A 16,159-nucleotide genomic window follows, 5' to 3' on the forward strand; every position below is an offset into this window, starting at 1 on the left:
ACACTTTATGGTAATGCTTCACATTCATATACATACACATACTTTACCAAAAATAACGATAGTCGTTGCTAAGCAACCAATATAGACGACTCTTTATTTTTCTATTTTTCGAACAGTGTGTGTATATAAAAAAATATAAAACTGATTTTCCAATCATTGCAATCTGGGCTAAAGAATGTCCATTTAGTCACTCAGTTTGTCAGTTAGTCAGTTAGATAGTTAGTTATTTAGTTAGTTAGTCATTTTGACCTCATCCCACAACACAACATGAGTTCAGATATTAGAAAGTTGTCAAACAGTTAAAACAGGTGTCAAACAGATAACAAATGAACATTACTCATAAACATTGAACATAACAATGACAGTCCCTTGCTCTCATGAGAAATGGACATGAATTCAGAAATTTGTAACAATTTTGAAAATGTTTATATACACACACTGTTCGAAAACTGCTTATATAATATATATGGCTATATAAATGCAGTCCATTTACCATTTTTGCATTAGAATGAATGGAGGTCAAAATGACCTCTTGGCGGTTCTAGGAGTACATGGAATGTTGGCGGTTCTAGTGTTAAATCACCAGAGCTTCAAGATGAACTAAAGAGTCGGTCACACACTCGTGGTGACGGACAAAACCACACATATAAAAAACGACAAAAATTGACAATGTACAACAACAATGTAACAGCCTCCCTCATTTACACATCAGACCGGACCAATCAGAAATCAAAGAAAGTCCTTGACTGTCCTAAGCTACAGCTTGGTTTAGGTAGGACAGCTCAGTCAGACTTATAGCTGAAAGAGACTGAAGGTAAAGTCCAGACACAGAGCTGATGTTGATGTTGTGTGTGAGTCTGTTTAGTGTTTGGTTTGGTTGTGAGTTTTCATGGAGCCACAGTTTAACATCAGAATCTGAATAAAACTGAATCTGCACAATAGAGAAGAAGCTGAAGTTTTTAGGTCAACTTTTGTATCTCATTACTAAATCACCAGTTTCAGGATGAACTGAAGGTTTGGCTGCACATCTGGACAGTTAGTTGTTTCCTCCACTAGGTGGCGTTGACGCTCTGTCACAGTTCAGTGTTGAAACACTAAATTCCCCGTGAACAGCAGGAGCAGAGAGACAGAGGAGGACCGACCCGTCTCATATCAAAGTCACAGTAAAGACTTTGTAGTAGAAGATACAGCCCATAAAGAAACAGAACAGGAACAATCAACTGTACTAAACTTTACTTTCTTTATGTCACTGATGAAAAGTCTCAGTAGAAAAAGAAAAAGTATTTATAGTTTATACTTTTAGGTCTTAAATTATCATTGCACCTCTGTTACATCATTCTTATATTTTTACACCTGTTTAGTCGGTTAAAGTTGTTGTGAATGAACAGTTTTAAATATTGGTCACTTTAGTGTTTCTGACATGAAGACTCTGACTAATCTCTGGTTCTCGGCAGTGAGAGTTGTCACACCAGGCAGCTCAGAATGTGTAGAGAGGAGCGACACACGACAGTGAGGGAAGTTGTGCTGCTGTCAGTCTGTAACGTACTGAGTGGGAGGGTAAAGAGTTACCCTGACATTGAAGTGGGAGGGTAAAAGAGCTGCACTAACTGTGTTGTATGGAGTGGGAGGGTAAAAGAGTTACCCCGACGTTGAAATGGGAGGGTAAAAGAGCTGCACTAACTGTGTTGTATGGAGTGGGAGGGTAAAAGAGTTACCCCGACGTTGAAATGGGAGGGTAAAAGAGCTGCACTAACTGTGTTGTATTGAGTGGGAGGGTAAAAGAGTTACCCCGACGTTGAAATGGGAGGGTAAAAGAGCTGCACTAACTGTGTTGTATGGAGTGGGAGGGTAAAAGAGTTACCCCGACGTTGAAATGGGAGGGTAAAAGAGCTGCACTAACTGTGTTGTATTGAGTGGGAGGGTAAAAGAGCTGCACTAACTGTGTTGTATTGAGTGGGAGGGTAAAAGAGTTACCCTGACGTTGAAATGGGAGGGTAAAAGAGCTGCACTAACTGTGTTGTGTTGAGTGGGAGGGTAAAAGAGTTACCCTGACGTTGAAATGGGAGGGTAAAAGAGCTGCACTAACTGTGTTGTGTTGAGTGGGAGGGGGAGATCTGCTGGTCTATGGAGGCAGAGTAAATATAAAAGGAGCAGTCAGTGGAGTTTCTCAGTGTCTGCTGACTACTACCACATACTGCAGGTAGCTGTCACTGAGCTGTTTCTCCAGCAGAGTTCGTCTTCAGTCTGTTTGCTCTTTTCAATCTGTTTCCTCCTGTGAAGCTCAAAGTGTTGAAGCTTCATATCAGACATCGTTTGAAGAGTCTTCAGGTGCAGATTTAGTCTCCAGCAGCTTCATGATTGGTTCAGAGTGACGTCCATACAGTCTCATGTTGGGGACAGGTGATGGACTGATCAGCTCTGTGTGAAAGGAGAGTTACTGGTAATATGTGTATATAAATGAGTGTGTTTCTCCACTCAGTGAACTGCTCCTTCTCTCTTCCTGCAGATCAGAATCTGGTGTTTGGACCTGATGGAGACCCTCACCAGGTAAAGTCCAAATACACTGATGTTGTTGTTGTGTTGATCTGCATTTGGTTTGAGTCACACACATTGATCCACTGATCTCACATCTGTCTGATTGTTCTGTGTAAAGATGAAGCAGCCTGGTCCTGACTGGAAGAAGTGAGTGTAGATGTAGTTGTTGATGTGTTGTTGTCTCCTGTGACAGGGAGAAGATGATGTGCTGCTTCCTGCTGCTCCTCACACTGACCTCCTGTGTCTGTGGTGAGTTTACTCCTTCACTTTATTCTCTACAAACTGATACAAGTCCTCAGTTAGTCTGCTCCTCACTTTCCCTCTGTCTCCTCAGAACCAACATTTGTAGTGAAGGTGACACAGAGCTCCTATCAGGCAGAGGAGAACCACAACATCACACTGGAGTGGACCTTCACCACCACTCAGGGGTCAGCAGACTCACTCATCGTCTACTGTCGACTCTTCAGAAAGCACCAGAACCAAAAGGTTGTGTATCATCTACACCAGGGTGTTGAAGAGTCTCATGATAACCAGTTTTCAGGACGAGTCCAGTGTGACAGAGACGTCCTCAGAGAAGGACGAGTCAGACTTCATGTGTCCAGACTCAGGACTGAAGACTCAGGACGATATGACTGTTGGGTCCTGACTGGTAATGAGAGAGCTTCAGACACCTGTCACCTGAACGTCACTGGTGAGTTGATACAGAGTCAGTAGAGTCAGTAGAGTCAGTAGAGTCAGTAGAAGTCTTAGCGCTGTGTCTGTTTTCTCAACAGAGTGTTTTATGTCTTTTACAGAAGCTGTTGGTGAACCAGGACCAGGACCAGAACCAGAACCAGAACCAGAACCAGAACCAGAACCAGAACCAGAACCAGAACCAGAACCAGAACCAGAACCAGAACCAGAGAGTTGGGGAAAGATTGCAGCCTCTGTAGCAGTGACAATAGCAGCAGTTTCAGTTTTACTAGTTGTCAGTCTGCGCTACTGTAATCTCCGACTTCGTATGTGTAAATTTAAGAGAAGAAACACCACCACAGCTGCAGAGACTCAGAGTCTCTCTAAGCTTCAGTCCATCAGATCTAACTGGACTCTGTCTGAACCACCGTCCTCTGTCGCATCAACAGAACCTGAGTCAAAGAACCAAGAGACAGAACCAGGACTGACTCTGGATCAGCTGCTGATGGAGACATGAACTCAAATGTGACATAAAAGCTGTGTCTTCATGTACATATTGTTTTGCTTTTGAGTTTGAGTTGTTGGCGTTACGCAGCATCAACAGCTGATATCAGTGTCAATAACAACATTCATCTGACTGTTGTTACAATGTAAAATGTAAAATAACCTGTTTTCATGTAAAGATCATGTGAATATCTGGTAAAGTCTCTTTTTTAGATTTCTACAAATTTTTTTATGTTTTATATCAAATATGTTGTAGCTTTTATTCTCTTTTTCTATGGACACTGAGTCTGGAATTAAGATATGTGTATATTTGTATTATCTATATGTATTTAAAAGATCATGTGAATATCTGTTACAGCCGTCTGTTTTTAACTTTCTAGAAATGTCTATTCTTGATATCAAATACATTGTAGCTTTTATTCTCTTTTATTGTATGTGTTGTGTGTTGTTTGTGTTGTTGGTCCTCCCTATGGAGCTTCAGTTATATCTATATTTGGATTTATTTATATGTATTTCTCTTGTTTAAATATGCACTGACGCTCTTCACAAATGCGGTTCCTAATGGAAAAATGAAGGTCTTTGAATTGAATATCTGTAAATAAATCTTTATTTGAGTAAAGTTGTTGTGTCTCTTCTGTGTGAGAGTCTGAAGTCACAGAGACTAAAAACAACAATAAACTTTATTAAAACTCTTCACAACAAGTGCAACAATAATGATTTAAAAGACGTAAATGACACAACTTCAGCACCAGAGAATGAGAGAAGATGGAGCTCATGTTAGAAGACACCAACCAGAATAAAACCTGAAGCATCCACAGCTCAGTGTGACATGAACCAACAGTCACTGACATCAGAGTCACTGAAGGTGGTTACTGAGTCTGTAGTTTCACCTACTGTACAGTCTGTGTAGAAATAGCTGAAGAAGGTTGTTTTTTTTCTGTTACGACATAAACCACACACTCACTTTGTCTGTTTGTTTCACACTCGGGGTGAAGAACTCTACTTCTCTCTGATCACTGATTGGTGCGTAGTTGTAGATAATGAACATTTTGAACATATGAGTCTGGTTTTCCCCAGCAGCAGCTGCTGGTGTCTACTGAGGTGGCGTTGACTGAATTTCAGCTTCCTCAATAATTTAGGGGAATTTATTTTTGAAAAAATCAACACTAACTATAACTTCACTGATCTACAGTCTTTGCAGTAGAAGATACAGACCATAAAGAAACTGAACAGGATCCATCAACTGTACTAAACTTCACTTTCTTTATGTCACTGATGAAAAGTCTCAGTAGAAAAAGAAAAAAAGTATTTTCTACTTTTAGGTTTTAAATTATCATTGCACCTCTGTTACGACATTCTTATAACTGAAGTTGTTGTGAATTAACAGTTTCAAGTCTTGGTAACTTAAGTGTTTCTGACATTAAGACTCTGACTAATCTCTATGTTCTTGTCAGTGAGAGTTGTCTGCTGTCTGTGGAGAAAAGGCCTCGCCCACTCACACCAGGCAGCTCAGAGAGAGGAGCGATAGACGACAAGGAGGGAAGTTGGAGCTGCTGGAAACTGACTGTGTTGTATTGAGAGGAAGAGATTGTAGTGAGAGAGAAGAGCAGGAAGTTGCTCGGTTTGTGTTATAAGGGAGGGGCAATAAGTTGCTCGGTTTGTGTTATGGGGAGGGGCAAGAAGTTGCTCGGTTTGTGGAGGTAGAGGCAGAGTATAAAAGGTGTTTCTGCTGACTACCACCACATTCTCCAGGTCTGTTCCTGTAGTTTTCTCTCCAGCAGAGTTCATCTTCAGTCTGTTTGCTCTTTTAAATCTGTTTCCTCCTGTAAAGATCAAAGTGTTGAAGCTTCATATCAGACGTCATTTGAAGAGTCCTCAGGTACAGATTTAGTCTCCAGTGGCTTCATGGTTGGTTCACACTAGTGAACTAAGAGACGTTCATACAGTCTCATGTTGGGGACAGGTGATGGACTGATCAGTGAGCTCTGTGTGAAAGGAGAGTTATTGATGAAACATGTGAGTGTGAGTGTGTTTCTCCACTCAGTGAACTGCTCCTTCTCTCTTCCTGCAGATCAGACTCTGGTGTTTGGACCTGATGGAGACCCTCACCAGGTAAAGTCCAAATACACTGATGTTGTTGTTGTGTTGATTTGCATTTGGTTTGAGTCACACACACCGATCCTCTGATCTCACATCTGTCTGATTGTTCTGTGTAAAGATGAAGCAGCCTGGTCCTGACTGGAAGAAGTGAGTGTAGATGTAGTTGTTGATGTGTTGTTGTCTCCTGTGACAGGGAGAAGATGATGTGCTGCTTCCTGCTGCTCCTCACACTGACCTCCTGTGTCTGTGGTGAGTTTACTCCTTCACTTTATTCTCTACAAACTGATACAAGTCCTCAGTTAGTCTGCTCCTCACTTTCCCTCTGTCTCCTCAGAACCAACATTTGTAGTGAAGGTGACACAGAGCTCCTATCAGGCAGAGGAGAACCACAACATCACACTGGAGTGGACCTTCACCACCACTCAGGGGTCAGCAGACTCACTCATCGTCTACTGTCGACTCTTCAAAAAGCACCAGAACCAAAAGGTTGTGTATCATCTACACCAGGGTGTTGAAGAGTCTAAAAATAAACAGTTTTCAGGACGAGTCCAGTGTGACAGAGACGTCCTCAGAGAAGGACGAGTCAGACTTCATGTGTCCAGACTCAGGACTGAAGACTCAGGACGATATGACTGTTGGGTCCTGACTGGTAATGAGAGAGCTTCAGACACCTGTCACCTGAACGTCACTGGTGAGTTGATATAGAGTCAGTAGAGTCAGTAGAAGTCTTAGCGCTGTGTCTGTTTTCTCAACAGAGTGTTTTATGTCTTTTACAGAAGCTGTTGATGAACCAGGACCAGAACCAGAACCAGGACCAGAACCAGAACCAGAACCAGAGAGACCAGAACCAGAACCAGAACCAGAACCAGAGAGTTGGGGAAAGATTTCAGCCTATGTAGCTGTGACCCTACTAGTAGTAGTACTTTTACTAGTTGTCAGTCTGCGCTACTGTAATCTCCGACTTCGTATGTGTAAATTTAAGAGAAGAAACACCACCACAGCTGCAGAGACTCAGAGTCTCTCTAAGCTTCAGTCCATCAGATCTAGCTGGACTCTGTCTGAACCACCGTCCTCTGTCGTATCAACAGAACCTGAGTCAAAGAACCAAGAGACAGAACCAGGACTGACTCTGGATCAGCTGCTGATGGAGACATGAACTCAAATGTAACATAAAAGCTGTATCTTCATGTAGCTACATACTGTTTTGCTTTTGAGTTTAAATTGAGTTGTTGGCGTTACGCAGCATCAACAGATGATATCAGTGTCAATAACAACATTCATCTGACTGTTGGTACAATGTAAAAAGATCATGTGAATATCTGGTAAAGTCTCGTAAATTTTTATGTTTTATATCAAATATGTTTTATTCTCTTTTTCTATGGACATTGAGTCTGGAATTAAGATATGTGTATATTTGTATTTATCTATATGTATTTAAAAGATCATGTGAATATCTGTTAGTCGCCTGTTTTTAACTTTATAGAAATTTCTATTCTTGATATCAAATATGTTGCAGCTTTTATTCTCTTTCTCTATGGACCTTGAATTTGAAACAAAGATATTTATGTAAATAAATCTTTATTTGAGTGAAGTTGTTCTGTCTCTTCTGTGTGAGAGTCTGAAGTCACAGAGACTAAAAACAACAATAAACTTTATTAATAAAAGAACAAGGAGACAGTGATTTCCTGCTCTGGCCCTTTAAGAGACTCCACACTTCTCTCTGATCGCTGATTGGTCCGTAGATAATGAAGCTCTGAATATTCATGAGGCTGGTTTGACTGGTCTTCCTGTACTTCCTGTAAAGCTCAGATCCTCCTGTGGTCGCTCACCGGTTGATTCATGGAGAACAGATCTGAGGTCTGTTTAAAACCTCCACACGTTCACAATAAAGTCAGAAAGAAAAGAAAAGAAAAGAAAAGAAAAGTGTCTCAGACGTTTTTAAAATGTAAAAACAGTTTAAATCCACAGAGTCAGAACAAGTTGACTCAACACAGGTTGATCTTCAGTGTTTCCATCAGGACTCTGGTCAGACTTCACTCTGAGTCTCTTCAGACTCTGAACCACACAACACACACAGACACACAACAACAACAACAACAACAACAACGACACACTGAGGTCAGTTCAGAGCTCCATGTACTAAAGGTAGTAAAAGCAGCAGGAATGTTTAAAAAAGGGTAGAAGAAAATGTAGAAATCCTGAATGTTTTAAGTGTAAGTTGAAGAGTTTGAAGAGTTGAAATCTGCAGCTAACCTGAAAGTAAAGAAAACTGAATAACCAATGCTAACATAGCTGAGAATAGATTAAAAAGTAGAACGTGTAAGAAGGAGAGGCTGATTTTGTATGAAACGGTTGGAAATTAGTTGAATTGTTGATGATTAGTATGGAGAATTTGAAATGCTGAAGTCCTCTCAAATATATTTAAAGCTGACCGTTTGGAAACAATGTTGAACCGTTACTAAAATAGATTAAACAATATCTGAAGAGTAAAAGTAGAGCATGTAAGCAGGAGGCTGAATGACATGGCATGGTGGAAAAATACCTGAACTATTTCAGATACATACATTACCCCCAAAAGTTAGAATTTTTGGGCATAGCCAAAATATATGGGAGTGGTTTGCGTTCATGTTGTCGCACTGCCTCCAGCACTGTTCTTGTGATTAAGAGAATTAGCTTTTTATAGCAGATCTGTTCTTAAATAGTCTCTTATTTGCAAATATCTAAAGAAACTACTTCCTAGTATAGTCTATATTTACTCTGTAACAGTGTAAAGAACACAAGTATGCCTTTAATGCATAAGTCTCCCATTGTATGGATGCCTACATTCTTCAAGAGATTAAAAATACTATCCAGGTTGGATGGTGGAAAGACAAGTTAGGAACCCTGGCAATTTTTCATCGACTAAAAATGTTGTGGTAGTAATTCTTGTTTCTGTGTTTGCCTCGGCCAGGGAGTCCGGTCGCCCAGCGAGCACCACCACGACCGAAAGAAGAAGAAAAAGAAGAAGAAGGACGACAGGGAGAAGGAAAAGGAGAAGTGAAAGTCCTGGACAGAGAAACAAACTGGTTTCTATATTTATTCCTGTCAGTCACATTTGAAGCAACACATGATGTGACTCTGACCACCTTTTTTTTTTTCTTAGATTCACTGTCACGCTGTCAGACAGTAGGGGAGGGTGTGATCTCTTGTTGATGATTCTGGGGGGGGGGGGTCGTGCTCAGAGGTCGTAGTCTACCAGCGCCCGGGGTTTTCATTCATCAGAGGATTTCTCAGCCAGGTCCAGGTTTGTTTTCTGAAAAAGATGCTGCAGTCTTTGACACCAGCAGGTAAACTTTGTAGCTGTGTGTGTGTTGTGTTAGTTGTTGTGATTCTGCACGTTTGTAAAGGGACAAATGAAGTGAGAGTTAGAGGAGAATGTGTAGCAGGTTGTTTCAGACCCAGTTTCTCTCTGGTGACATGACTGTGTTTAATCCACTACAAAGACAGAAAGCAGATGAAGTCTCCTAGCAACACAACAGTGTGTCCATCAGGCAGCATCAGTCTGTCTGTCAGGACTTCACTTGAGTTTGTGTTGGACAGAAACAACTGTGTCAGTCTGCTGTTGTGGTTTAGTTGTTGTTGTTGTTGTGTGTTGGTCACAGAGAAGGAAACATACAGAGTAGCTCCTATATAATAATAATGACTCTGATGCTGAGTCTTCATGTGTCCACTTTATTTCTGACTGATATTGTCCCACTTTGTTTCTATGGAGTGTGACGCTGTTCACTGCTCATTTATTCAGACTTTTTCTCCGTTTTTAGGTTTGAAGACGTTTTAGAAACTTTTTTCTCTTATTAAATCACCAGCTTTAGAGATGGACTAGACGGCGAACACCCTCGACTGAAAAAAACGGCACTGAAGGAAAGAAAAAGGAAAGGAGGTGTGTCCATCTCTTAAAGAGCCAGAACAGAAATTCACATTTATCAGGACTGATCTGAAGGTAAGAAACTGTATTTAGTCTGTTCTTACTCAGTTTAAGCTGCTGTTTAGTGTTAAAGCAGAAGTAAGTGATATTTTTGTGTTAATATAAGTCTTAAATAGTTATATCTTCCGACAGCAATCACTTACATAGAGTGTTTGGACTGAAACACGGGTCTGTCAGTCACTCTGCTCTGCTCTGAGCCGAGGAGAAAACATTTATCGTATCCTACAGTTTTTATCCAATGAGGAGAGAGAACGGCATGCAGGGCTGTGTGTGCAGCCAAGGGACGCCGTGAATGTGGTGACGTAGGGACGAGGACTGTTATGGTGCGTTCAAGGAAACTCGTAACTCCTGTTTTTCCGACCGTGAAGTGGTACCAGTTCGATCTGGTACGAGTTCACCGGTCGGAAGTTACGAGTGGCCGTTATAGTGACTTTCACCGGTAAAACAGGTCGGAAAAACACGAGTGGGTTGCCTGAAACGCTACAAAGTCGTAAGTTGTGACTTGAAGCTGTAATTTACGATTTCAAAAGCCTGCCTGGAACGCAGCATTAGCCAAAACGACCGGATCGCTTACTTCTGCTTCTGCTTCTGAGAATACCTATAAAACATTGAACTGTCTTTCTATAAATCAGGGTAAATGTCAGAACATCCAAAAACTGAAATAACCAGTATTTCTTTTAGAGAAATAAAATCAATGTTTCCATAATGTGTGGAGCTTAAGCTCTAATGACTCTTTAAATCTGTTTGTGAAAATAATTGTTTTTAGTAAATTATTTTGTCTACTCTGTTACAGACAAACATCAGGTCATATAAAACATGTTAGGGTACAACAACCACAAATAACACAGAACAGGAGACATGAGGAAAATTAGATACATCTTTCTTGAACACTGTGTTATTAATATATTATATAGTATATAATAATGTACCAGATGTATCACATTGATCCACTGAGCTTCAGTCTGTTATTTACCAGTTTATGATCATTTTATTGGCGCCACCTTGTGACATAAATATATCACTGCACCAAAACTAGTGAAGAGGAAGAAGTGAGTGTAGATGTAGTTGTTGATGTGTTGTTGTCTCCTGTGACAGGGAGAAGATGATGTGCTGCTTCCTGCTGCTCCTCACACTGACCTCCTGTGTCTGTGGTGAGTTTACTCCTTCACTTTATTCTCTACAAACCGATACAAGTCCTCAGTTAGTCTGCTCCTCACTTTCCCTCTGTCTCCTCAGAACCAACATTTGTAGTGAAGGTGACACAGAGCTCCTATCAGGCAGAGGAGAACCACAACATCACACTGGAGTGGACCTTCACCAACACTCAGGGTTCAACAGAGCCCTACGTTGTCTACTGTCGACTCTTCACTGATCACAGAGTCTCAGTCCTGTATCATCTATCTGAGGGTGTTGAGGTCTCAGAGTCTCATGATCAACAGTTTTCAGGACGAGTCCAGTGTGACAGAGACGTCCTCAGAGAAGGACGAGTCAGACTTCATGTGTCCAGACTCAGGACTGAAGACTCAGGATGGTACCAGTGTAAAGTTCTCTCTAGATATGGGAGGAGCTCTGATAAATGTGACCTGAACGTCACTGGTGAGTTGATTCAGCTACAGTCAACAGTCATGCTAACAGTCATGCTAACAGCTCTGTGAGAAACTCTTTAGTTTCAGAGTCTGGAAGCAGCAGACAAGGTTTCCTGTAGATTATTATTGTCCAGCTCCAGTTTAAAGGTTTAATTCAGTCTCTGAGTGAAGAAAAGTTTCCTCTTCAGATGAATCACCAACATGTTCATGTCCTTTACAGCAGCTGATGCTCAACCTGAGGCTACAGAACCACCTGATGGACCAGGACCAGAGAGACCAGAGCACTGGAAAAGAGAGTAACGACACGCATTGGTCAAGTGGAAACGCCCCCTGGTGGCGGGATATGGGTATTGCAAATGCGCCCAAGAGCTGGCATCTCTGCAGTGTTGGTGAATGAGTAAGTGTGGTATTTTCAATAATTTAAGGACATTTATAGATCACCCACGTTAATAGCATCATCGTGGACCCTTTTACAGATAAATATTAACATATAGTGGCCATTAATTGTTGTGTCACGAACATACTTGCCAACACTCCCGATTTACGCGGGAGACTCCCGACTTTTAACCCTATTTCCCGCGATGCTCCCGGTTAGTAATTTCTCCCGCTAATCTCCCGATTTTACAGTGAAGGAAACAAGTGAGATTGTGGGGGATAATTGTTGCCGTATCTGGCAACCCTGGCCTGCCTGCACGTATGAGGCCAGCCGGTGACATGTCACTGACTGGAGTCAGTGATACCAGTAGCGTTGATACTGCGGTTGCCTGCCGCTGTCGACGTCAGCACGAGCGGACCCGCTGGTCCGAGCGGATGCGGCGGCGCACATTCGTTTTTTTTTTTTTTTCCGTACTCCCCCTCCGTGCATGTCCGCGATGCACCGCTCCACAGACGTGCCCCCCCGCACAGCAGAGGAAACGGGCCCTTGAATGGCTGATCCAGACCCCTAGATTTAAAATACGAGTTTAGTTTTTGCCCACCAGCCACTGCCCCCCACCAGACCAGCTCTGAGTTCATGTTAAGTGTCACTCCAGCCATTCTTGCCTTCAGTCAGTAGCTACTACCTAAATGTGCTTCTTTTTTTCTTTTTTCTTTTTTTTTTTTTAGTCTGTTCCCTTTATGTTCTCAGAGTACACTAGAATGCTTCATTTATGTGTTAAAAAATTACATTTTTTTTGTGGGGGGGAATGCCCCCAGACCCCCCAACAGGGGTCTAGTGACTCAACTTTTTCACCCCTTCTGACTTTACTGACAAATTCTATGCATCTTCAGGTAGGCTTACTGGACAGGGCCACCTTTGGTCAGCCTTCTGGTTTTCATTTCAACAATTACAACTGCTTTTTTTCCCATTGTCCTGATTGGTAAACAGAATCATTTATTGAATAGGCTATCAAAGAAACAGTTTCAGAACAAGTTTCCTTCAGGTTTAAAATACAAGGCAAGAAATGATGGCAATTTATAGCCACACCTGGCGAATGAACCCTGATACACTGATGAAAAAAAATCTCCCTATTTTTCACAACCCAATGTTGGCAAGTATGGTCACGAATGCTTGCTGTTTTAAATGATAAAGATAAGTCCACTAAAGTGTCATACCAGTTTGCGCGCTAAATTCAACTGTGTTTCTAACTGTTTGCCACTTAAGCCTGTGTTTTCTTTAGTTTGTTTGTTTGGTCAAGCAAGTTATTGTGCTGCTGGCTTTTATTTTATGTCCATGCGAGGTTTTTTATGTTATTTATTTTGACAGCTGGTGGTTGCTTAGCAACGGTAAAGCGTTCGCTCGTCCCCTTTTGTGTTTGTCTGCTGTGTGACCGGTAGGGGAGAGCAGGGTCGAAAGTAACATTTTTCAAATAAATGTCATTTAAAAAGATAGTATTACAGAAAGAGACATTTTTTTTGTTGTGATCACCATCTCATATGTGTTCTCTATCAATACCAGGTGTTATTTTGTAAAAATGTGAAACGACGTCGGTGTAATTTGACTTTGAAGAGAAGCTGCGCTTTGTTACTTTCGTCCCTCATGGCAGGGACGAAAGTAACAGGGGGGTGGGTCAAAAGTAACACGACAATATAAACTGGACTTGTTCTTATTTTTCTTGTTTTTATTTAAAATATCTGACAATGCTCTTGTTGATATGTGATTACAAACATTTTGTGACCTTTATCTTATTTAAAAATATATTAAATTTAATTCAATTTAATTTTTAGAACGAACGATCAATGACGCTCATTTGGATTTTTTTTTAACGTTTGTAGATCGCTTATTAGCATGCTGATTTTCTCTAAATCCCTGCTATTTTCTCTAAATTACAGTGTGAATTGGTGTTAAATAAAATGTATTAACTTTTTTTTTTTACTACACTACACCTTGGGACTCGGCCAGAACAGATCTCTGCCGCTCTCCTGCTGACAGCCTGTTGTCCTGGTCCACTATGACTGGACCACCATGATCCACTGGTCATGCCCTCCTCCTGCACTTCTCCACTTATATACGGTCACATTGTTTACGTTGTGTGTTTTAATCCCTCCCGTAGAACGGTGACAGATTTTTATTTATTTATTTTTTGCACAGAATTGCTCACTTCTAATGTGCAGAGGGACGAAAGTAACAGGCTGTTACTTTCGTCCCTCCAGTGACTCCCGACACTCAAACCTGAGCTGCTTCTATACTGAAAAAGTCTGACAAGTCAAACTTTAGGATGTGTTAGAGGACTAATTAATGTGTCTAACCATCATAATTATAACACCTGAAATGGTAAACACAGCTGATCAACCCAAAAAATTACCGCTCAGACGAATTTACTTTTCGTCACTGAAAACAGGTTCTTGAGTGTAACTCGGTCGAAGTCATGGGGGCGGGACTAGATAAGCTTTTGCTTCTCCCGCTTTTCCCTTTCGGCCATGTATTGTATTATTTGATGATGAAGTGTGATGATGATGATTTAAATTGACATGCCCGAAATAAACAAATTGATTGATTGATTGATTGAAGTCAGACATATTCTTAAGATTTTTTGCAGTTCTGTTAGGTCCTGCATGATATACATGCTGACCAAGTTAGACATGTCAGACTTGTATGGGCTCGGAGAAAATCGCTCTGTTACTTTCGTCCTCCGTTACTTTCGACCCTGCTCTCCCCTACGTACTGTAAACAGCTGCGTGTGTTTTTATTAATTATCTTTTTTTTAATCAAAATTGGAGGAAAAATTTATCATAATACGTTTTGGGTTTATAAAAAAAAACAGTTGTTCACATTAATGTTACAATTTAAATTTTGAAATAAATAAATTATAAGCATAACTTAATATGACCAAGGCACCTAAAAGCAAAAACACAGCAGTTTTCATCAATTTACAAGCAAGTTGGCAACACACATACATTGGAGTGAATGGGTTTCTTGGGCGGATTTGCAATACCCATATCCTGCCACTAGGGGGAGAATAAAGTGACCACGGGAGTCTATGGTGGTGTCGCTACTCTCTTTTCCAGTGCTCTAAGAGAGACCAGGACCAGAGAGACCAGGACCAGAGAGTTGGAGAAGGATCAGTCTCTATGTTGCTCTGGGACTGACAGCAGCAGCATTAACAACAGCTCTACTGGTCAAACTCTGCTGCTGCTCCGGTCCTTGTTTCACTAAAGCTCAGTTCAGTGGTGTAAAGACAAACCATCAGAGACCAGATCAGACCGGTCAGGACCAACTGGACCCTCTGACTGTCACAACCAGTCACCAGAGCCTCAGGTCCTCAGCAGAGTCGTCACACAGAGACTCTGTCACAGTACTGGATGATGATGATCTGGAGGCAGTGTGTTTATGTTTATGATCTGTGTGACTGTGGGTTTGTGTTGAAGCGTTGATGTGCACTCACTCCACCCATAAAAGACGTGCTAACCAACCCACCAAGTGGTTGTCAACCTCTTGGCGAAGAGGTTAACATCGTCGCCTCCGGTGCGGGAGGTCGTGGGATCGATCCCCACCCAGGGCAGGCCGTGAGAAACACAACGCAGAGGGCCAGATATGACACCGGCTATATTCACACCAGACCTTTTATTTTTGTCGCTGTCGCTCGTATCGCTGCTTTGTTGTCGTTTTCATGTCAGATGAGTGGGGCATTTTTGTAAATAATGTAAATATATATATTTATATTTTCTATGTGTTTTCAAAAATATAGCCTATGTGAAATTTATTTTCCGTTTTTCCCCTTTCGTCTTCTAAACGTATAGCTTTATCTACGTTCACATGACTCCACTGCAGAATGAATATTCTGAAAGCTCAGGTTGTCCTGAAGAAAAGGACGTTAAATAGTGGATTGTACATCACATTGCTGAGGTTTTAAACTTAAACTTAACTTAAAAGACCTTTATTGTCCTTAACGGACATTTGTGCCGCACAGCAGCTCAGGAATTCCCACATTTCCACTCAACACATTTCATACTCTCCTCCCGTTCCAGTCAGAACAGATCATACATGTGAGTTGTTCAGTAGAGCCGTGGAGTGAGGGACAAAGGAAAACTTGTATTTGTTTTTCCTGCAGCGTGGAACCCTAAACTGTCTCCCGGAGGACAGGAGTCGGTCTTCATGTAGCACATGTGAAGGGTCCAGGGTGATTTTCCTAGCCAGCCTCAGGGAGTTCTCAGTCCAACTGTGGAGAAAACCGCTCTCCACAGATACACCCACCAGCTCAGAGCAGATCCTCAGGAGTCTCTGTATCCTGCCCTTTAGCTGGACAGACAGACCACAGAACCAGACCGGACAGACGTGGGTTCAAGTCCCACCTCAGTCTCTGTGATGATTATTACTGCC

General features: G+C 41.5%; 1 protein-coding gene across 1 annotated transcript; it reads left to right on the forward strand.

The window, feature by feature from the left end:
• The first annotated feature begins 10,877 nt into the window (after positions 1-10,877).
• Positions 10,878-15,179, forward strand: LOC146968642 (uncharacterized). Its single transcript, XM_085759289.1, has 3 exons — positions 10,878-10,926; positions 11,012-11,397; positions 14,859-15,179. Exons 1-3 carry the CDS (start codon positions 10,878-10,880, stop codon positions 15,177-15,179), a joined length of 756 nt encoding a protein of 251 aa, XP_085615415.1.
• Positions 15,180-16,159: the final 980 nt, after the last annotated feature.

Source organism: Trachurus japonicus, chromosome 18, assembly GCF_045865225.1.
Source record: "Trachurus japonicus isolate A0001 chromosome 18, Traja_1.0".
Lineage (NCBI taxonomy): Eukaryota > Metazoa > Chordata > Actinopteri > Carangiformes > Carangidae > Trachurus > Trachurus japonicus.